Here is a 23,815-nt window from a genome sequence, read left to right on the forward strand (position 1 = left end):
AAATAACTATGTGTGTGTCAAGCAACTTGTAACAAGGTCCTGAGTACCAGTAAAGCAGAGACAGTGAGTACCTGTCAGAGTCTGGTGTAACTCAAGATGAGTAAATCCTTTTCCTTTAACTTGATAATGCCCCTGTACTTCTCCCCACAGATAGGACAGACTTGACTTTCTAGATGTGCTAGTACCACCCATAGTTCTGAAGATGAATATTAAGTGCTACTTAATTATGGAATCTATCTCCTTAACAGCATAGGATTAGTCTTTAAAAAAGGAAGAGAAAGTTATGGAGCTAAAGCTTGATGTGAGCAAACTGCACATTGTCTATCCTTCTATTTTCAAAGTTCTTAGCTAGCACGAGTGAAGTTTAACTTAGCCACCATCAGTGATTCATACCAATTAAAAACCTGAGACCAGTTTTTCCAGTGCCTCATAAATATGCATTATTACAGTGTAAAGTATTTCTGCTATCGTTAAAATTGTACCTAGGACATGGAAAGCACTATTCTTGTTTTAGGCTTTTGATAGGTCAGTCGTTTTTCCCTTTGAGCAAGGACAACCTGTTCATGCTTTTGGAATGGTTGTTTTTTCAAAAGTAGATTGAGAACTGAACTGAAAAAAAATCCTGCTTTTGCTGTCTAATTCATGAACAATACATACAATCTTTACTTTTTTGTGTCTTTAATAAATTAATTGTGCTATAGTTTAACTCTCAATTGAAGCCCAAGCACTGGAAAAATGCAATAATAAATAATTTTTTTAAGTGTTTATTTTCCATCAGTTGTATCTCATTTTACAATCAGGCATAGATCTAAAATTAAGATTTATTATTCTCTTAACTATCAGGTTAAGATAGATTATCTTGTCTGTTAAAGCTTAAGTGCATAGCTGAGTCTTTCTGTAGTGTGAAGATGGTGTTTTGGCTCCCACCCCTAAAGATGTGTGGCTGATTTATGTGACCTTTTCTGATATATGGCAAGGCATATAGTGGAGTGCGTGCAATTGTAATCTGCTTTCCTCTAGTAAAAACTGTCTCCTGTATAGCAGTATAAAAACAGTACATCCGCCACAGACCTCTAGCACTACTGTGCACATAGAGGACAAAAATTATTAGAAAGAAATAAGGCACATTGAGGCAACTGCTCCAGGACCACAGCAATGATCTGACTAATCTGTACTAATTATTTCTAATTTTGAATACTATAATCTGGTGTTCTGGTTTCAAATATTAGAATACTTAGTTCTAGGAGGTAAATGTTACCGAAGTTTTGCTTTATTTTTTCAAAAATGGCTTGGAAAACCTGTTAATAATTACATTCTGTTCCTACATGTTGTCTACAATCCTGCTTCATTGGTAGCTATTTGAACAGATGCTTATACTGAAGTTTGGGAAGAATTTTGAGGTTTTATTGAAGGAATTTAGGGGAGGGAGGAGGAATTTTTTTTGTTACAGCCTTATTATTGACTTCTAACTTATTGTTGCTTGTATTTCAGTTAAAATGTGAAGTGTCAAAGTCTAAAGCTGTTACCTGACTGAAGTCAGTTGTGTGGAGTTTTTTTTCTTTGTGGGTTTTCTTGTTTGTTTGACAGTTCTTATGGGTAGGTAAAAAAAAAAGGCAAAACTGAGCAGCTGGCATCTAGTGCTTGAGAAGATACATTCAGATAATTAATTGATGGTTAGCTTTTGGATATATATTTCTGCTCCCTTGGTTTTGGAAGAATAAAATACTTTCAAGTATTTTTAAGCTAAACTAAGCTAAAAATGATAAACAGCTTATATTCTGGCATTTTACTCTTACTCCCTATCTTTGCCTTTAGGTAAAACTACTAAGCTCAGACAAACAATGTATTGGCAAACCTGGCTGTTATAATTTAGCTTTTGCTTATTGCTCAGTATCATTAATCTTTATTAAATGCATCTCACTACTGAGATTTTGGTTTTCCTTCAAAGTTTTATATTTTTAATATAAAAAGGTCTTCAAAACAAGCTACTTCTTATATACTCTGAATTGAATTCTATCCAGCATGGACATTTCTGACACTACTGTAAAAAGATTTTTACTCTGGGCAAGAAAATTCAGAATACTTGAGTCGTATCTTGTCTATCTTATGCAAGCTGAATAAAACCTTTGGACTTGTTGCAAGATGACATTGTGTCTAATATAAATTTAGTTACAGTTCCTTCTGCTGCAGTGTATCTCCACCAAATCCTCCAATTAGTGCAAAGCTATAAAATCGTAGACAGATGGAAAATTAGTATTTATAGCAAAATGCCCAGGGTTTTGAGAACTGAAGATTGTTGGAGCAACAGATGAAGTTAGCAGTTAAGATTTAAAGAGAGCAGCCTGTTCAGGAAAACCTGAAAGCCTGTATAGTTTAGGAAGTAGTAGTTTGTTTTCTCAAAAGGACATAGTAGTAGACGTATTTGTGCTAAAGTTTAATAAAATGATTCTGTGAAATAGGATGAGACTATTTTGTAGTTTTGATGAAAGACTGGTGAATCATTTAAGTATCTTCTGCACATCTGTGTTTGAGATCAGCCCAAATTGCTGCACAGCGGTATGATGTAACCCAGGAAATCTCCAGTAAGGGCTACTGCAGAGATGGTTGCATGCATAGGCACTCTAACAACTTTCTGTGTTAGCTGGAAGAAAAGTAAAGTGTGTGTGTATAGGAACTTATTATGTGTTGTAACATGCCATTACCTATGTAAGAAGTTTTATAGGTATCTGTTGCAAATACTGGAGAGTTTCAGGAGAAAGTTGCAAGGTTCTCCACACTGGTGTGACACTTCTGCTATTTTTAGCAAAAGAAATATGACATTCTTGCTTTGTATTTTGTTATTGTCTTAAAGCTTGTGTTGCATTATGCCACTACTATAATTATCAAAGCATTACAACAAAGAAGGATTTTAGTGAGCTTTATGATGTTCTGATAGCAGTAAAATTCTCAACCTTCAAGGCAAGAGCTACTCCTCTTTTTCTTTCTTTTTTTTTCTTTTTTTTTTTTTTTAATACATATTCTTTAATTTCTCTGGCAAACCAATGCTATTTCACATCTATATTGAAATTGTATCACTAATTTCTCTTTGATGTGTTAGTCCTTTAAGCCAGATGCTGCAAATGTATAGTAAAAAGTATGATTTGGTATTCATATGCATTTAAAAGCAATGGGATGATAACTCTGAAGATTAGAAAATCTTGTATCTGCCTAAAGTAGCAGATAGGTACTTAACTATTTGCACAAAAACACCTGTGCACCTAATATCTGTTACAGTGAGATTCAGTGACAGCAGAGGTACTTGTGTTCATGCACGTGTTGCTCCTTTTGGAAATACCACCTGTGCACTTGCCTCTCCTCAGCAGCTTTGGGAGTCCCACCTGTGGTCTTCTCTTCAGAGCAGCAACATTTCAGTACTCAGTGTCACCACCACAGCTGCTGCCTCTCTTCCTAACTGTACAAGGCGAAGTGCAAGTGTACTTCCCTTACATTTTCAGGAACAGTATGTCAAGGTCACCAACAAGAGAGGAAGAATGTTGTGCTTTTGTCTGCAGTTTAGAAAGGATTTTATAGCTTGGAGTGCAGAAACAAGGGACAAAAATGGTTGTACTTTTTCTTTAGAGCTTCTACTTTCTTGCATACTTAATTATTTTTTTACTCTAATTAAAAAAACTCCTTAGCAGACACTGCATCTCAATTTTCCGTATTAGAAAGCTGTACTGTTGCCTCTAAATCCTTTCTTTTATCTGTGTCCTATTTCTCCTGACTGCTTTGCTCAGTGCATTTTGAACAAAGTAGAATTCTGTTACAAAGGTCCAAGCAGTTGGTTGTGTAGTCTGTTATGGAGTAATTTGCTGATAATGTATGTAATTCATTTTTTTCATATTTTTTTCTTTAGAGGTGACAGAAGACACTGACTAAAGTACATAAATATTTGTGGAGAAAGGTCAATGAGTAGCAAAGGATTCCTTAGCAAAAAGCATACAGGCACTAAGCAGTTGCATCATGGCTAACAGATATAAACTGGAAGCAAGGCACCTGAGGCAGTGTCTAACACCACATTTATTGTTGCTGGTGTTTGGAGGATGGTGAGCTAGATGATGGTTTCTTCATTTCTTTGATATTTTCAGATGGAGGCTGTATTTGCTCTTACAAATAAATGCTAACTTTTGGGCTTAATATAGGAATTACTGAACAAAATGTAGTGCCCTGTGTTAAGTTTGGTTTAAAGACTGAAAAAATGTTGTAGCAGTTCTAAGGAATAGAAAGACTTTCTCTGAAAGAAGGAAGGAACATTTTTTTTCTCTGGGGTTCATGGTGGAATGTACAAGAATTGATGGGCTTCAGTGCAGCAAGTTGAACATAAAGAAAAATGTTCCACTTGTCAGAACAGTAAAATACCGAGGAAAAAAATTGCCTGTGGAATTTGCAGTAATAACTTAGATGTGGTTAACATTATCCTTGAGAAGAATGGAGGAATTGAATGACCTCTAAAGTTTCTCCCAGCCTTTTGTCTGAGAGCCTGTAGTAGTTGATGTAGCTGTCAATTTTATCTTCAACTTCCCAAATATTATACTGTATTTTACCTCTGCTCAGCCAAAGTCTGTGGACTTGATGTAATGCATCTGTTTAGTGACCCGACATCTAAACATAAATTATATCCTACATAAAATTTATGGGAAAAATGTTACAACCCACCATCTTCTTTTTAGGTCCTCCAGGGAAAAGAGGTAAGCGGGGCAGAAGAGGAGAGACTGGTAAGTTTTCAATTTCATATGATCCATTGTTATTTGGTATGTGTGTTTTTCTGAGGATGTGTAGCCAGCATGCCTTCGTATTTAATTTTAATTGCTTGTGTGCTCTGAAAAACAGTTCTGAAACTTCTCTGTTAGAAAACTGTGATCCTTGGCATATACCTGGTGGCCTTTCAGATAGTTTTCTGTTCTTGGACATCATTAATTCGTAGGCACACTTCATAAAGCTTGATGTGTTACCTTGGTAAAACATCGGCAACTGTCAAACCATACTGGTGTCTTCTCACACTCATGCAGTTAGAATAACTCCATGTAAGTCAGTAGTTGGAGTACTTTAAGCCTGTGTTGCATCAGGCCCCCTTGGTTTGAGGTAAACAATTTTATAAGGAAGTAAAAAGGAAATAAAATTCCTTATGTTAAAAATGGCAATACTCAGGAAAATAGTGTAAATAGTAGACCACTCTATATGAGAGAAATTGTTGTTTACTAGAAGGGAGTAGCAATTAAGTTCTTACAGAAATAAGTAAAACATTTTTCAGTTCATTACGCGGTCCCAGGGAGGCTGCTGTTGAGAGAATCCCTCTGTTGGTGTGGAGCTTGAAATTTCATTTGAGACAATGTTGTGAGATGCTGAGCACCTCTTCCTGCTGACATTCATGAGAAATGGAGCTGTTGATTACTTTGCAGGATTGAACCTTTCATAAAAGGGAATTTTCTGGAGGGAATGCAGGGGAAAATGAGCATTTCTAATCTCCTGTGCTGTTTTGTCTAAACTGCCGGTTTGGAGAATCTTTCTGTCAACTTGATCTGTGTAAATCTGACGTAGCCTTTCTTATCTCTGCAAATGATCATTTATCTAGCTCTTAAGGACTATTTCCATGACTTTCACAAAAGTGATACCAAGCCCTGCCAAAGGTTAATATAAATCACCTTGGTGTTTCCATACAGTGTTGGCTGAATTTTTATTTACTTCAGAGAAAAATGCTATGACACAGAAGGAAATTCTGTAGTTGAAGATTGTCTTGCAAATAATCCTGGCAATTACTTTGTAGGATGCTTGTCAATTCATTTTACATCTCAAATAAACACATATTAAACTGTTAACAAAGGAAATTGATCTCTTTTATTTAAAAACAGACCTGCACTTTAAAATGCTGTTTAAGAATGTTTACCAGGATAAAGAAATTACTTTAGTTATTGGACAATAAAATTGCATTGTTAAAAACCAAAAGGCTGTCAAAAGCAATCTCAAAGTACAGCTGCTGCTGTTTTATACTCCTTTTGCACTTCACTTTATTCAGAAATCAGAGAGTGGCATAAAACCTTAATGAAATGCAATTGATTTGGGAGCTGCAGCTGCTTACCTTAATAGGACTGAAATAGTAGATTTGATTTGTGGCCCTTTGATAACGTTTCCAAAATCTACTATACAAAAGTCTTTGAGTCTAAATAATTGAAAAAATGTGCAAATATCACTTCATGAAGTGTGACATTTTAATAGGGAGCATTTTATATGTGTGCCTTGAGAAAGAAAGGTGATGAAAAGAAAGTTCAGCACTGTCAGGTGGCCGCTGAAACCTCCTTTCATAGACTAAGTTGGAAGGTTGGAAGATGCCAGTGCATGTATGTCTTGAAGAGATGCCAAGGTTAAATGCCAAGGGCACTTCATGCAATTTTTCAGCCAAGCTGTGATTAAATGCTAACTGAAACTGGTGATGTGGTTATGTGGTTACATATGTCTTATATGGAGTATGATAAAGTGAATTTTAGGCCATGGCTGCTATTTTTGGACTGTCATGAAATTGCATGGAAATGGATGGAGAAGTAACTTGCGTAAGATTGCATGACTGTTAATTGGAGAATTGGTAAGGTAAGTGCATATATTTAGGCATTAGCTGTATTTATAAGTTCCAAAGCACACACCATAGTTAAGAAGTACTTGAATGAGAAGATATCTAGAGTGTGTTAGCAGTATTGCACATTCACAATCCTGATGCCTTGTGCTTAGCTTTGTTATATATGTGTCATTTTTTAATAACTTCATAACCTTACATATGCTTTTTTTTTCTCTCTCTCTTTTTTTTTTTTTTACTCTCTTTCCCTCTCATCTGCCCCACAGGACCTCCTGTAAGTACAGTGGCACATTGTTGGTTCTTCCAGAATCAGGGAGAAAGCTGTTAGATCCTGTTAAGTTAGTATGGTGATCAAATGATTATTCAAATGATCATGTATCATCAAGGGGGAATTTTGATATTGATACTTATACAGTGTAAAACCTCACTAATTATCTTGGAGCTGAATAATTTAATTGGAAAGTTTCTTAAGAAAAGAAGCCTCTAAAGCTTTATATTCAGCTCTCCAGATAGCAGTTTGGATCACAATTCCGTGTAAGTATGTTATGTTCATTTTGCTTATGACTTGGTAAGATACTTCACCACAGTATAAAAATGTATGCTACCTTAAGTCTAAACTTGGTCACTTTGCCTTTTTCTGGGTAGTAACTTCCTCTGCAGTTATCACAACCTATTGGGGTAAAGGCCCCCTTCTTCTTGCTGTCCAGCACATTACATTGCAATTGTTACTGAAGCCAGTAAGTGCTTGTGTAAAATGAATATTAAATACTACTCTTCATTTAGTAAGTTGGCTGAATCTAGTGCTAATTCTGTTTGTAAGAAAACAGTTTCTTTCTTCTAGATCTTTTTCATTGGGTTTTGTTTGTTTGTGTTGTATATTCCCAAGGCACGTCAAAGGTCTGACTTGAAGAACAGGAATAAAGACACATCTCAAATATTTTTATTTATCATGCCATCCCTGTGCATGAGTAGAAGTGTGACCATTAGAACAGTGTTTCCTTTGCGGTGTTTGCAGACTTCTTATTTTTTTTTTATTCTTTGATAGATACAGTACTTGCACAATCGTTTTAGGACCAGATTATTTGTCTATTCTATACTACGTGCATATTTAAGAGTAATGAATTTAAATGTTGATTTTTTGCTGTGACATAATTATTTTACTGTAAACTGTATATACTGAGCAGTGATACTACTTACCCTTGAAAGATTTTGCCCATATGCTCTGCTGTTCATAGTGGCAAATATATTTAATAAGCCATCATGAAAATCCAGGCTTAGTGCATAACTGCTATTTATTTGAAAGAAACACTGGCTTCATCAATTCCTTTTGCAGTCTTCCCATGAAACACAAAGAACACCCATAAAACATGGTATAAGTGGTTTTCTTGTGGCAAGACATCATGGCAAGAGTTCACTATGTGCCTCATTATGAATTCAACTCTCTGCTGTTTTCATATAGGTCAACTAAAAGGTCTAGATCATGGCAATATTAACACAAACCTGAAATAGCTCCCAAAATGGAATAATTTTAAGAAGTGTCTGACTTAAAACAAGTTTCATACTCAAAACTTACAAGGCTTCATCTTGCTGACAGGCAGTAAGGGTTTAGAAATGTGATTTCTGCTCCTTATTCAATTTTTTATTTTAATAGACACAGTCTGGCTAGGGGGTGACTGTTGTGAACTCAGTGATTGTTTACACCTGGGAGACTGTGGTAATCACATTCATTTAAGATAGCAAATATTTGTATATCCCATATAGCACTGCATGCAATTAGATGTATGTTGTATTTCCAAAGTCTGTTGCAATGCTCTGTTTATTTTCCTTGTACGTGACTATGGAGTGTCACATATGTCAAAGGCTGGGGCTTTCAATTTTTTTATGATCTGTTGCAGCATTCTCAAATTTCTTGTTTGGCACCTACGTTCTTATGGCAGCTTATGTATCTAATACTTTACTGCCTAGACACTAAACCTTTTTTCTTTTAACCTTATATTGCCCTTCAGTCTACATGGATAATTCTGTTTGTAACAAAAGGAATTTCAATGAGAATCCATAGTCAGTACCATTTTAATTACAATGTTTATTTAAGTTAGAACATATGATTTTTATTACCAAAGCTCCATTTCTTCATTATGTAGTACCTATTTCATATTTGTTGGTTTGTAATATCATCACATATGAAAAAGTAATCAATATGCAAATTATAATTTGCCAGTAATATACTCTGCATGTTTGTTTTGTCATATGTCATGACTGTGTTGTTAATGTGTGTCATACCATTTCATCTCATTTAACCAGGGTCTACCAGGGCGAAATGGCTACCCGGTAACTCATCATATATTTATGATAGCTTATTTTACTCTAAATTCATATTGCTGTATTTTGAGTTCCCTTTATTACTGTCAAATACTTTTTTCTGTTTGTCAGATGCCTCCAAATTGTAGGACTTCACTTTAAAAAGGAAAACATACTTTGAGAAGTTTTTAAAACAAACCTGAGTGTTTAGAATGCATAAATGCAATGCAGTTATTGTTTGACATTGTACGTATTCTGTGTTGAGCTTTTACATTCTTCCATACTTAATTATTTTCTACTCTAATTAAAAAAATTCTTTAGCAGATACTGCATCTCAATTTTCCATTTTAGAAAGCTGTACAGTTGCCTCTAAATCCTTTCTGTGTCCTGTTTCTCTTGACTGCTTTGCTCAGCGCATTTTGAGCAAAGTAGAATTCCGTTGCAAAGGTCCAAGCAGTTGGCTGTGTAGTCTGTCATGGAGTAATTTGCTGATAATGTATGTAATTTGTTTTTCTAACAGTTTCATTCGTATCTTTAGGGCTTACTGACTGAAAAAGATAATATGAAATAATGCATCTTTCTTAAATCTGTTAACAGTATACTTTTTTAAGTAGTCAGGCAAGCTGATTGCAGTGTCCCATATAAGGGAAGAAGTCTATCCCTGTCACGCCTGTATTAGAAACCATGCGATGAAATGTGTAAGTGGATGCATTTTGGAGACAATGCATATGCACAATATAGTGACTGTTAAAGTATAATAATTTCAGGTGAATTTTTAAAATGTTCCTCTTGGTAGGTGTAAATTGCATACCTTGAACCCCTGCAGACAGAGGACCATTTCATAGAACCATAGAATGTCAGAATGGTTTGTGGTGGAAAGGATGCTTATAGATCATATAGTCAAGCCCCCCGCTGTGGGAAAGGACATCATTCACTGGATCAGGTTTCTTATGCAGCTTAACCTTGACCACTTGCAGTGATGGGGCATCCACAACTTCTCTTGACAACCTGCTTGAATGTATCATACCCCTCATTGTACAACATCTTCGTTGTGTCCAGTCTAAACCTATCCTTCTTTAGCTTAAAATCATTACCTCTTGTCGCTTCACTACAGGCCATAGTAAAAAATATTTCTCCACCTTTTTTATAAGCCCCCTTTATGTATTGCAGGGCTGTAATTAGATGTGCCCGGAGCTTTCTCTTCTCCAGGCTGAACAACCGCAGCTTTCAGCCTTTCTTCACTGGGGAGGTGCTTCAGTCCTCTGATCATCTTTGTGTCCCTCCTCTACACCAAGTTCAACAGGTCCATGCTTGTCTTGTCCTAAGGAATGAAGTGCTGGATTCAGTATTCCAGGTGGTGTCTTCATCAGAGTGGAGTAGAGAGGGACAACTGACTCTCTTGACCTGCTGATCATTCTTACTGTGATGCAGCCCAGTCCATTTTGATGTTTTTCTGTGGGCATCTTCTGTAGTTGCAGAATTTGCTGAAGTATCATCCAATGCCTGTCTTTACTATTAAGAATAGCTGAGTCAGCAATGAGGAACTGATCACCACTATCAAGAAATGTATTTGGATATACTGAAACCATTATCTGGTTTCAGACCAGATTTTGGTCATCAATTGGCTGTGATCTTTATGTACAAAGGTTAGGATTTAGAATTAAAAAGACCCACAGTGACAACCAACCAGCCCTTAGGTCACGACTTCTGTGGAAATTAAATACCTTTGGTGTACCTCATTCCAGTTAATGACCTTAATGCAGAAGGTTAGGTTCATGTTGGGCAAAGCACAAAATCCTTATAGTTTCAACTTCTTGACCTAATGTGTAAGTTGAGAAAATGAGTGAATGTATTAGTGATGGATTCATGCATGTTTTGAAAGCTCCGCAGAGGCTGTTTGAAAATACGAATTTCTTTAGAGCCTGAAGGCACAGTTCTTTGGCCTGGTCCAGCTGTTTTCTTGGAGAGATTTGTTGTGGGATCTGAAGACAAAAAAGATTCTTGGAAGCTAGGTTATTGAAATTGCCGGGTCTAATTTGTGGCAGTGTTACGGGTGAACTGTAGTCTGAATGCGTTTCTGTGCAAGCATTCAGCCATCCCTGCGTGCGCAGGCAAATATGAGCTTTCAGTAGTGCTTAGCACCGATTGAACGTTTCTTCTTGCTTGAAAATGACTGGGAATAGAATTTGGCTTTGGTTCTTGAAAGTTGTCACTTGGCTGGCTGTTTTAACCTTTTCAGTTACAGTAATATATTCCTGCTTTGAATGGGAAACATGAAACAGCCTGTGCAATGCACTTTAGAAGTACTTATATAGCCCTGTAGAGCAATATCAAAAGGCTATTAGTGTTGTTTCTCTAATGTTCTATTTAACTCCTCTGAAATCTTATAGCTTTAATCTTTATTAGATTTTATAGGATATTCTGTGAGCATAGTGAGGCATATCTGCCACATATAATCTAAAAAAGCTCTCTGTGCAGTTGGCCAAAACATAACGTTACAATCTCACAGCTAGTGGCTGTTTCTCCAAGGCTCTGTTTTCACTGCCTGTGTTCATTCTAATTTTAAAGATGCCTTAAGAAATAATGACAGTAAAAGGAATTACAATAAGAAGTCTAAGTTCTGTGGAAGATACAGTGTCAAAAGTGAAGAAAATAACCTAGACTTACTGCTAATGAGTAACAGTTATTAAGGGGTTTATGAGACCGTGATTAATTAGTTATTATGTAAGGCACCATGAGCACTATAAAAAGCATACCCTGATACAGCTCCTTTTTTTACTTACTAAAAGCTTTGTATAGCAGACAGTAACCAAATTCATATTTGTTACTCTTCCAACTTGAGTTTAAAATTGAAATAGGCTATTACATGTTCTTAAAAGAGAACAAAAGATTGCACAAACATTAGAGAATGAGAACACAAAGCATTTGCTGCAGAGATTCTGTCTGCCGATGTCACTTCAGAAATAATACCAGAACTTAAAAAAAAAAGTAAAATCCAACAAAAAACTCGGACCGCTAACAACTCCTCTGAAGCTTGCAACTGCAGTGAAGAGGCCAAGTACTCAAAAATTCTAGTGCTGTGCAGGGGAAAAAGAATCTTGTAAGTTGGTTGAATGGGTAGAACAGAATAGCATTTTCCATTGAAAAACTGAAGCAGACTGAGAAGATTTTTCCTACCCCTTTTCTCAAGTTGCAGTACGTATTAAGCTAAACATCCTGCTAAATGATCCTGGAAGTTGTTGCATATATGGTTGTAAAGCTGCACAATTTTCAGAATATGAAAATGCCCATATAGAATTGCTTCATGAAAGAGAGGAGTGGGGAAATTTCTTCTACAAGTTTCCATAATGTCAGTCTGCAAAGCGCTTGGTGCATTTACAAGACTTCTGGAAGATTTTGGTGGGTTATGACAGCTCCAGGTGACCATGTGCTATTTCTCCTAATATCTTTGTGTCATCTTCAAGAAATATTGACAGATTCCTCTCTTGGAGAAAAGAATGTGTCCAAATAGCAATAGAATGAAAGGGTAACAGTTTTAAACTAAAAGAGAAGTTTAGGTTAGATTCTAGGAAGAAATTTTTTTGCTGAGGGTGCTGAAACACTGGAACAGGCTGCCCAGAGAGGTGGTAGATGCTCCATCCCTAGAAACATTCAAGGTCAGATTGCTCAAAGCCCCATGTAACCTGATCTAATTGAAGGTGTTCCTGCTCACTGCAGGGGTGTATTAGGCTCATCTATAGATACCTATGTGCAAAGACAGGACCACTAAAGCTTTCTTCAGAAAGAGATACAGTTGGTCGTATATTTTAAAAGGCTACTGGGTTTGCAGATTTATTTATTTATAACCATGTACTCCTTGCACATAGCTTCAAACAGCTGCCAGCTTAAGATTTAGCAGAAAATTAATGACTACTCAATGATGAGGATAAATTATGCATTATTTATTTGTTATTTTACTTAACCATTTTCCATTACTAGACTCATTGCAACAAACTGCAACTCAAAATAGTCTTTCCATGCTTCACCAAAACTCTGTATATAAGCCTTTGATTAGTGTGCCCTCTTCAGCTCGCGTAGAGTGTAATATTAATGTGTAACAGCCAGTCCCTAGACTCTTTATGCTGTACACAAGTGCTACAGTCCTGTTACAGAAGCTTATAATGAGAACTGGACTTCTCTGTTATAGTCAGGCCGGCAACTGCAGGACTAAGAGTTCTGGAGAGATGGTATTCAGTTCCACTCTCTCACACGACGTTAAGCTAGCTTTCTACAGTTATAGGCAAAAGATGCTTTCAGTCTTCCATGGAAACATCTGTCAAGTCCAGCACTCTATGGTAGCTGTATAGTCCTGGCACTGATAACTTTAAGTGGTGGATACCGTTATGACATTTTTCAAGTCATACCTGCGTTATGTGATGTGAACCTTGAATAAAGGTCAACCAAAGGTGGGTCCACTTGCTCAAGTATGGATTTTGCCTTGATATCAAACCGTAGATATGTCCCAAATTGCAGTTTTTAACAGCAGTATCAAAAAATGCATTCTGGCTGTAAGTACTCTGATAGGTAAGGGATGAAGCCCCATCTGGAAAAATGTGAGCCACACCTTTGTTCCCTGTGGCTGTTACCATCCTGTAGCCTTGCTGAATAGGCCTATTGTGGCAAGCTGTGTCAAATTGTTTGTTCTGAGAAAACGTAACTGGCACCTCCGAAATTTTCCTAATGGTCATGACACAGGAAATAAGAGTGTCTTGGTAGAATACCAGAATCCTCAACAGTTACGCAGTTCCCAAGTAAATGCTTCAATTTAAAGACACAACACACACTAGCTGCTAAGCAGGTTAATTGTGTAGTATTTCTGTGCCATGAAAACTAGAGGAAGGCTGTAAGATTGTGGTAATTTTTTAGAAAAATATTGTAGTGGGGACATACTAATAATACTCTGCAAATAAACTTATAGATTTTCTTACAAATTGTGGTAGAGTCTCTGAATTCACATGACTGTCTAAGTAATAACTATGGCCTTTGTAATGATGCCAGTCACATTAATACTATAATGGGTTTTATTACTTTCAGATCTATAAATAATATGTAGTATAATTCATCAGTTTAATATGCCATTTTTTTACAGTGACTGAAGATAACCATAAATGCTGATTCAAACAGAAAATTTTGAGACCTCTTAAGCTTACAGTTGCTATTAATTTTGCATCACAGATGACAATTGAAGTTAAACATCAGAACATGTTTTTTGGCTTCTTATAAGCCATTTGCCATTTTGGATGAACCATGGGCTGAATCCTTCCATCTGTTACATTCATGTAGTGCTGAGTGCATAAATAAGAGAAGACCATGTTTATTCCTGCAGCTCCCTGGAGGACATTCAAGGTGCCCCAAGCTGTTGCATATCTGTGACTGTGATAGTGAAGTAACAACTGCGCCACCTGCAAAAGTCAGCAATATAATAATATATTTCTACCCTTTTTCTCACTTGCAATTATAGTAAGAAATTGCCATTGATAAGCTGAAGTAGTACTTCACACGGTGACTTAAGAAAATTACTTGTGCTACAATGAATGTGTGCTTATATAATATGTTCTGGTTTAAACTCATTGTGCTGTCTAAATTATTTTAGTCCTTTTTCTACATAGCATTATAAATGAGGATGTAGAAAATTAGTAGGATAATAAAAGAACATTACAATGGATAGTCTTGATGTCTCATCAGTAAGAAAAAAAAAAAAAGGTACCATAGCTCAGTTTGCCAAGACCTTCTTTAAACTAGTGTTTTCTCTCTCAGACATGTGGACAGAGAACTCTTGTACAGGAAAATACACATTTTCGCATAGCACTTCCTAGATGTCAGTATGTGGTGTCATGTATGAGCACATAATGATAAGATACTGTGGGTGAGTGTGAATCAGTGTAGTTGAGATTCATAGCTGATTTTAAAAATGATTAAACATTATACAATCCCGTATGCAGGATGTTTTGAGATTGCTTACAGAAGAAATTCTCTATTTAAATACTGTTTGTATCTGCCACAAATAGGAAGGGAAATCCCAAACCATCCTGTAAGAACTCTTAAGTCATCGATTCCTTTGTCTTGAAGGAGGTTTACAAACATGGTATGTCATTTTCTTTCATGCCAATTTTTTATTTGGACTTAGGATACAGCTGAAAGATATATAAAAGTCTACTACCCATACAGCTCCCAGATGAATATTACTATATGGGAATTTAAGTGCATTATTAGTTCTAGCTGAGATCAAGGAGTATAACATTTCATTGAAGAAACTTGTTCCCAAATCACTAGACTAAGGAGCAGATTCTGTGGTTTCCAGAAAGTGCAGGGTGGAAATGTTTTCTCCAAAGCTATTTAGCCAACGTACAGTTCCCATTTATGAGAGACACAATACAATAAGGGAAATATCTGGAATAGACGGGCACCCCAACTGGTGGTTCTAGTAAATCTGAGCAAGGAATTTTTTTCATACTGGTAATCAAAGCGTTCTTTCATATGCCTGTGGTGAACTCCACACTCATTAGCATCATCTGGTAATTAACCCAGAAATGATTTGGCTAGTGTTTGTCAAGGAAATAGGTTCGCAGATGTATGGTTTGGAGTTTCTGTCTTAATGCTAGAAGTTAGCTGCTAGAACAAAGCCTTGAAGTACTTTTTGTCCATTCCTGGTGATCTTTGGGGTGGGCATATTTAGTGTGCACCTTGCCTCTGGCATCACAAGGAAGATACTGGGGTGGACTGTCCTTGTTTTGCCTTTTCTCAGCTACATGTGTGTGTATCAAAGTCGGCTAGCTAAAGCATATTCTGAAAGCAAATATACTTTTTTGGTAGGGAAGATTTATAGGAGCAATGTGGAATGTCAGTCAGAAGTTTTCTTTGTGACTGTAGGATCATAAATCACCTCACAATGTGGTTCTCCACCCCCCACTCCTACATCCCGCTTGACTTAAGGTAAAGCAATTAAGATTTATTATTTTTGTTAATACTGAGATCTGAATAGTACTGATAGTCTAACAGAGTACTATTGAGTTAAGAATTCTTTTTGGATTATTACATACACATTCATGGCAGCTATTCCCAATATAAATGAGAGAAATTTAAACCTTTACTGCTTTGCCTCCCAAAAGGAGCATGATGTAAAACAATTGTGCAAATGAGTACCCATCAGTTGAAAAGAATGTTAAGTTTTTAATGTAGAAATAAAACTTTTGCTGCTACATGGTATTCTTCCCAAAATAAACAACTGTTTTCTCCTGCTTGGGAGGCCAGAATTCTTAGCAGGTGAAGTAAAACCAGGAAAAAATTGGAAATTGTAAAAAGTCACACTGGTCTTTCTGTAACCGTTCCTCATTTCACCAGATCAGTTGTGCTTGAGATAGGAAAAGGTGAGGGTAGATTCTTCTACTTTTTTTATGTTGAACAGTGCTTACGCAGAGAAGCAATCCCAAAATCAGTACTATTTTTTATGAGAGTTCCAAGTAGAATTGGGATCTGTCAGAGGGTGGGTGGGTGAAAAATAAAGAGATATATTCTGGGTCCTAAGGAAGTTCTTTATTTCCCATTACATGGATTTCTGTGAAACAGAAGTTGTATCACTTTCTGGAGTTCAAGGCTTACATTCAAATTCGCATTTTAGTTCAATAGTATTAGACATGTATACTGAGTCTTTGGCTTCCAGCAGCTAGAATGATGCTAGTTTGCCACTTGCAGCTCATTTCAGAGGTTGATTTTCACAATGGTACAATTTTCCATAGGTGAGAGCAAGGGTTGAAAGAATGTGCTCCAAAAGCACTAAGAGTAACATACAGCAGTTCAGTAATTTCCAGCATGCATAACAATGTATTTACATTCCTAATCATTGTGAAAGTGCAGATGCAAGTTTTGGGGGGTTTGTTGTTTTTTTTTTAATGGGAATATTGTCCTCAGTGAGGCTTGTGGTTTTTGTTGAGGTAGTCTGACTGATTAGCCAGTCTGAAAAGAAAATGGCCTCAACGTTTTCACTTCCATCTGTGTAGATCAATTATTTTCATTTTTTTTTTGGTCCACTCTGAATACAATAGATTGCTCGTTTTATGTCTCTGCCCTTATGGTAAGTAAAGTGTAATCTGGTATTGCCATCACATCCAAATTGTTTCTCCCTAGATGGGAATGCAAAGAAGCACATTTTTGTTCTTCATGCCATCACCAGCTTCTATAAAAAAACCTTTTATAATCTTGAAAACCAGTTATGTCAGAAGAATATATTGAAATAAAACATTTTCATTACTTTCATGTGTGGATTCACAAAACTTAAAAGCGTAGTCTAGAAATTTTGAGATTAAATGGACTAATGATATTGGGAAATGCTTTAGGATTTTAAAAGCTATTTCACTGAACTACATTCTGGTTTTGGATTCACCTGTTCGGCTCTGGTGAACTTCAATTTAACATACATAATTTGACTGAAATTAAGAAACAGGTGAGAGGAGTGTATGATTTGTTGCGGTGTGGCTCAGACACAAATGTGAAATGCTCTGATTTGCAAGCTTTCTTGGCTGAGCAACAGTAGCCCATGTTCTATACTGTAGGCTGATCTGATTTCAGTAACTTTTGTTTCCTTGGTTAAAAGTTTTGTTGGATGAGTTTGCTTCTTTCTTTTTATGTAGAGGTTGTCAAAGAAGAAGGAAAGTTTTCTTTTTAATCGTGCTGTTCAAAGGGGATTTCAGAATCAAAGTAGAAAATTTTCTGCATTTGTTTCTAGATAGGCAAGCTTCAAAAAGCAGATATATCAGTGTGGAGGATCTTATGTAGCCTGAGAAGGGAAACAGGCACTAACCTAGGAAGATTTTGTAGAGATGAGCTTTTGTTCTCCAATGTAAAAAACCCAAACCACAATAACAACAACAAAAAAAACAACAACCCAGAACAAACAAAAAAAGCTGAAGCACAAAAAATAATCTGCCTCTTTTCACATAATTTTCAAAAATACACGAATGGATTTTGCCATAAAAGATAGAAAAATGTCAGAAGAAGTCATTTGTCAGTTGGGCCTGTATATTCTCTCACCCACAAAAAAGGAAAGAACTGCAGAAGTATTTTGAAGCATCATTGCTGCTGAGGCTCTGAATTAAAATGACAGCATTCTTCCAGCATGCTCACGGTAGCCTCTGTTGAGCCAGTTATGAGCAAACCAAAATTCCCTTTAGACACTCAATCTAGCTGGTGAACATATGGCTCCAGGCTTCCGCCTTCATGTCTATTTTATTGTATTAACTCATTCTTGACTGAGTTTCTTTTCTTCATCCTCTGTCTTTCGCTCCATTTCCTTACCCAGCAGTATGGTTTCTAGGTCCTTCAAATATTTTGGTAGCCAATATGGTGTTGACATTTAGGGACAGGATGTAGATGTGGCACTTAGAGACTTGAACCTGAACCTTAGTGGCAAACTTGGCAATCTTAGGTTTAAAGTTGGACTCTGTGATCTTAAATGATTCTAGGATTCTGCGTCCCTCTTTTCATGCTAAATTGGGGAAACTGAACAGGTGTTCATAATTAAGTAGTGTCTTTAGACTCACTGCATGTATATTTGTGCCTTTTAAATCTGGTAGGTACATAACAGAAGTGTCTGAATGGGCTTGCGTGTGCCAAATTTTATAGTCCAGCATTTGAGCACATATGGCTGTGCATAGCTGCAAGCACATGACTTGGAGTTTTAATGCACTGCATTTGCACAAGGATTTTTTCATATGTTGTATCCCAGATGGAAATACTGCATTTATGGACTAGGTGTGAACATTGGTGTTTTTGTTATCCTGGAATTGTTCAAACAAAGCTTTCTTTGACCACATGATAGTCAAAGTAGATTGGTGCCATTCAAAATATGCTTCTCTATAGACATATAAAAGGAGACTGATGGTCAGATTCTTCTATCTGAATGGAGCAAAAATCCATTTATGTACCTGCTTTTGAGATTTGCTTCATAGCTGATGGTTCTACTGAGGAAATGTGAAAAATTGGCCTCTGAAGGTTAGCTCTCTATGATACTGTGTTATTTTCCAGTTATCCAATTGCTGTTTAATAGTTTCATCAGAGATATAGACAGCAGGATCAAGTGCACTCTCAGCAAATTTGCAGATGACACCAAGCTGAGTGCTGGAATTGTCATACCAGAAGGAAGGGATGTCATCCAGAGGGACCTGGACAAGCTGGAGAAGTGGGTCTCCTTTAAATTGGAGGAGAAGAGATTTAGATTAGACATTAGGAAGAAATTCCTCATGATGAGGGTAGCGAGGCACTGGCACAGGTTGCCCAGGGAAATTGTGGATGCCTCATCCCTGGAAGTGTTCGAGGTCAGGTTGGATGGGGCTTCGGGCAGCCTTGTCTGGTGGGAGTTGTCCCTGCCCATGGCATTGGGCGTTGAAATTAGGTGATCTTTCAAGTCCCTTCCAACCCAGATCATTCTATGATTCTATGATTTACGAAAATACTGTATTATTAATGGACCTCATTCTCCCTGAAAAGAGAAGATTTGTAGAAACAAAAAAAGAGGTTGACTGAAAGAAGTAAAATCAATTTATGTCGCATTCTGTAAAGCTGACAAATACTGATAACAAGAAAGGTTGTTCTTTAGAAGGTTTCAATGAGCAAATGGATTCACTTCCGTGGTGATTTGAGGAAACAGATTCTTCAGAATTATTCCAGGATAACAACAATCTAGTCCATCAAAGTCATCATGCCACAGCTGTTACAACAATCTGTCTGCCACTGAATGCTAGCCAGCTAATTTTTGATAAGTGACATTTTTCACAGTTTATTGTTTTCTCATCAACATGGCACCAACCGCATCAAATATATTCACACAGTGATGTTTGCGTTGATGAATTGGCCATGTGCTTTCTATTTATGGTTACAGGAGTTTCAATTTCTTCAGGAGGAATGAGAATTTTTAGGTAGAATATAGGAGATTTCTCTCTGGTCTGTATGTATGTTCCTCCTGTTCAAGTACTTGTTAAGCTATGCTGGAATTCAGTACCATGATGAGGTATTTTTATGGAAACACGTGGTTCTGCAACACTTCACATGACTGTTTTATGCATGGGTGAAGCATATGGGGGTAAGCACTTTAAGATCACATTTTTAATACAGTTCATTTCTTTAAGAGCAGGCGATTAAAAAGTGCTGTTTCTCAACTCAATGTGCCATATATTATTTCCCAAGATTAGGCATGTTCATTTTCAATTTTTTTTCAATTATTTTTTTTCCTGAAGCATCTGAATATATTTTTGTTTATGATGTAGACAGCGAGATCAAGTGCACCCACAGCAAATTTGCAGATGAGACCAAGCTGAGTGGTGCAGTTGTCACACCAGAGGACGGGATGTCATCTGGAGGGACCTGAAAAGCTGGAGATGTGGGCCTGTGTGAACCTCATGAGGTTCAACAAAGCGAAGTGCAAGGTCCTACACCTGGGTCAGGGCAAGCCGTGGTTTCAATACAGGATGGGGGATGATGTGATTGAGAGCAGCCCTGAGGAGAAGGGCTTGGAGGTGCTCATTGATGAGAAGCAAAACATGAGTCGGCGATGTGTGCTTGTAGCCCAGAAGGCAAACCGTATCCTGGGTTTCATCAAAAGAAGCATGGCCAGCAGGTCGAGGTACCTCTCTGCCTCTACTCTGGTCTCATGAGACCTCATGTGGAGTACTGAGTCCAGTTCTGGAGTCCCCATAAGAAGGTTATGGAACTGTTAGAGTGAGTCCAGAGGAGGGCCACGAAGATGATTAGAGGGCTGGAGCCTCTTTGGTATGAGGACAGGCTGAGAGACTTTGGGTTGTTCAGCCTGGAGAAGAGAAGGTTCCAGGGACATCTTATAGTAGCCTTGCAGTACGTGAAGGGGGCCTACAGGAAAGCTGTGGAGGGACTATTTACTAGGGCATGTAATGATAGGACTCGGGGAGTGGCTTTGCATTGGAGGGAGGAAGATTTAGATTAGGCATAAGGAGGAATTTCTTCACGATGTGGGTAGTGAGGCACTAGCACAGGTTGCCCAGGGAGGTTGTGGATGCCCTGTCACTGGCAGTGTTCAAAGCCAAGTTGGATGGGGCCTTGAGCAGCCTGGCAGGGGTGTTGGAATTAGGTGATCTTTAAGGTCCTTTCCAACCATTCCATGATTCTGTGATCACTTAGATATTTCATACTTCCTGTTTTAATGTACAGTAAATAATGTTAGTCAGTGGTAAACAATAAATTTCACATGAACTCAAACAAAACAGAGTCCGCATGACTCCACTTTTTATTACAACTTGAATGAGGAATTGTTATGTTGCTCCTGCGCTTTCTGAGGTCAACAGTAGTTTCCTTTTGCAGTAATTCATCATACATATGTGACCATACAAGTGTGACAGATGCTGATGAGGTGTGTAGGCTACAAGGAGAAGAACAGTGTCTGTCTGGAAATAATCTTCTTGCTAGCCTGATGTATGAAGACAAAAGTGCTTTGCAGTTTGGGGTTCACAGTCATATTTGGCCCTTTTCTCCTATATATGTGTGATGTGTGCGATGTTGACCACAATTAATAGAAAGGTATCTGCCTACAGTCTTCTAGAAGTGTTTGCTCCAACCTAGATCCACCCAGTAATTTCTTATGGATTTTTACATATTATTTCAGCAGGAAGAATAGTCATAATGCTCAGATTCTCAAGAAATGCATCTTTACCACAAGAAACTGCCCGTCAGATTCCCTGCTTAAACTATAAAAATAAAAAGTATCTCAGCAATTATTTTTCAGCTATGAAATATGCTTTTGAAAAGCTGTGACTATAATTTTTCTTGCATAGAACTCTTTGTACTCCCTTATTGTTACCATATGTGATGCTTTTTTTGTAGTTCAGCCACTCTGAATAGCCAAACTAAATAATTTTTATTTCTCTGAATTGATTACTTCTAGACAGAACCAGTCCATCTTATAATTGCAAAGGAACTATTAGAGTATTCAGATTGCATGTTGGGCTCCTGGCTAGGAGTCTTGTAATCTACTGATTTTGCTCCAAGGAAAATTTCTGGAGATTGTACCAGGCGTTTCTGGCTTATTTTGGAATCTTTAAAGCTGTCCCTCATCTTCCATCTTGTCCTCTTATTGATAATTTCTGTCACCTAATTTAGGCTAATCTAGACACTGGAACCACTTCATAAAAATTCATAGCTTCAAACTATATGTCCTTTTGTTTCTTGAAATTCAAAGAAATAAATAGTATGAAAAAGTGCACTTTCTTTTCTCTAACAAATAGAAAAATATGTAAGATTCCTACAAGTTCTGCTTGGCAGTTTACTATTAGCATTGTCTTATTGGTTTACATGTGTATGCTCCATATTTCTCTGTACAGAAGGCACTACACTCGACAGGTGTTTTAAGATATGAATTGCCTTTTTGCTCATGAACTGAGATCTCAATACTGTGTACCTTGTTTCAGCATGGTATAGCTTTTCTGGCTGATGGAGGAGTAGTCTGGAACCTTAATCATGATGCTGTTATTCTTCATTCTCACGTCTGAGTCTCTTCTATGTTTCCAGGCTATGCTTTGATATCTTTGTTGCTTGATAAAGGCAATTTTGGAGGAGCTTTTGATGAAGGAGATAATACATGGTTTGCAACCAAATTAGATATTTGTTTTTTAAACTGAAGTATTCTTTTCCATTGAAATAAAAGTAGTGTGGTATTTTGGGGAGTGGCTGTAGTTCAAATGTTGGATGATTAATTATGCATCAGTATTTTGACTGAGGCTAGGAGGAGTAAGATGTTGTTTCTGGATGCTGAATGAATTAAAGGCTGTAGCAGTTCAGATAGGATCCATAAGTGGCTGGTCAAGAAGATCAAGCAGCCTAGCAGTGCCATGAATTTTGTTGTTTCTTTTTTACAAAAAAAAAATCCCTTTATTTAAAGCTCTAAATCACTAACTTGGAAACATTTATACATACTTTGCAATTGCCAGGTGATGATTCACCTAGCTGAGTTTTATGTCTCAGGCAGTAGTTAATATGAACTGCTTGGGGGAAGAATTCAGGAAATTCTGAAGTAGACAACTTTTAAAGAGCTTTGTAGTACTTCATTTGTCTTTGTCAGTTATTTTGCTTTCTGTGGTGAAGGGGTTTTAGACAGCAGGCTCATCTTTCTTGTGCTCATGTAGTTCATTCTTTTCACAGTAAAGTTTCCTCCAGCCCAAAAGGTCTGGATTATTTGTTTTTTTATCAGTCATGTCCTGATTAGCTGGCCGGGAAGACTTCCTGCAGATTGATTTAGTGCACCTTTTTTTTAACTAGGCTTGGACCAAGTTTCTTCTGTACCTGGGCTGTTTTGCTTACATTGCTCTTAACAACGATCATTTCCAGTCATTGAAAAGAACCAATAATAGGAACCAATAGTAGGAAAAATTTAGCTAGCTGATGAGCTTATCATGCTGATTGCCCACATAAGCTTTAAAATAAAACTTCACTAAAAAGAAATATCATCAGACTTAACAGGAATACTGTATTACATCTAATTAAAGTCAGCCTTGATAAGCCTGTAATTAACTAATGGAGAGAAAAAGATAGACAGGGAGATCCATCATTTTAATGGTATCATGATGAGAAAGTCTGACAGTTGTGGGTGTTTTAATTTCTATCAATCTTGAATTGAAATAGGCAATTTGAAAGGACAATGTGTCATTTTTCACCTTACCTGAACTTAGTGGGAATGATCTGCAAATATGCTGTTCGAGACGGATTTTCTTTTTCCTACATAGGTATTTTTAAACTCATTCTGACATGACTGGCGTGCAGCTCATACAGATGCTGTAAAGCTAGATTCCTACTTTCTTCTGAATTTTCTATTGCATATGTATTGACATAAGAGATTTCAAGCAGCTACAACTAACAATT

At 37.1% G+C, this 23,815-nt stretch overlaps 1 protein-coding gene across 1 annotated transcript in view; it reads left to right on the top strand.

Annotated features, from left to right (window-relative positions):
• The window catches only part of COL25A1 (collagen type XXV alpha 1 chain), a 313,462-nt gene that overhangs the window by 158,806 nt on the left and 130,841 nt on the right, over positions 1-23,815 (top strand). The window contains exons 3-5 of the mRNA XM_069855550.1: positions 4,710-4,754; positions 6,871-6,878; positions 8,906-8,932. Of these exons, the coding sequence (XP_069711651.1) occupies positions 4,710-4,754; positions 6,871-6,878; positions 8,906-8,932 (80 nt within the window). The remainder of the gene's footprint in view (positions 1-4,709; positions 4,755-6,870; positions 6,879-8,905; positions 8,933-23,815) is intronic.

The sequence above is a fragment of the Phaenicophaeus curvirostris genome, chromosome 4 (assembly GCF_032191515.1).
Source record: "Phaenicophaeus curvirostris isolate KB17595 chromosome 4, BPBGC_Pcur_1.0, whole genome shotgun sequence".
In the NCBI taxonomy this organism is placed as follows: domain Eukaryota; kingdom Metazoa; phylum Chordata; class Aves; order Cuculiformes; family Cuculidae; genus Phaenicophaeus; species Phaenicophaeus curvirostris.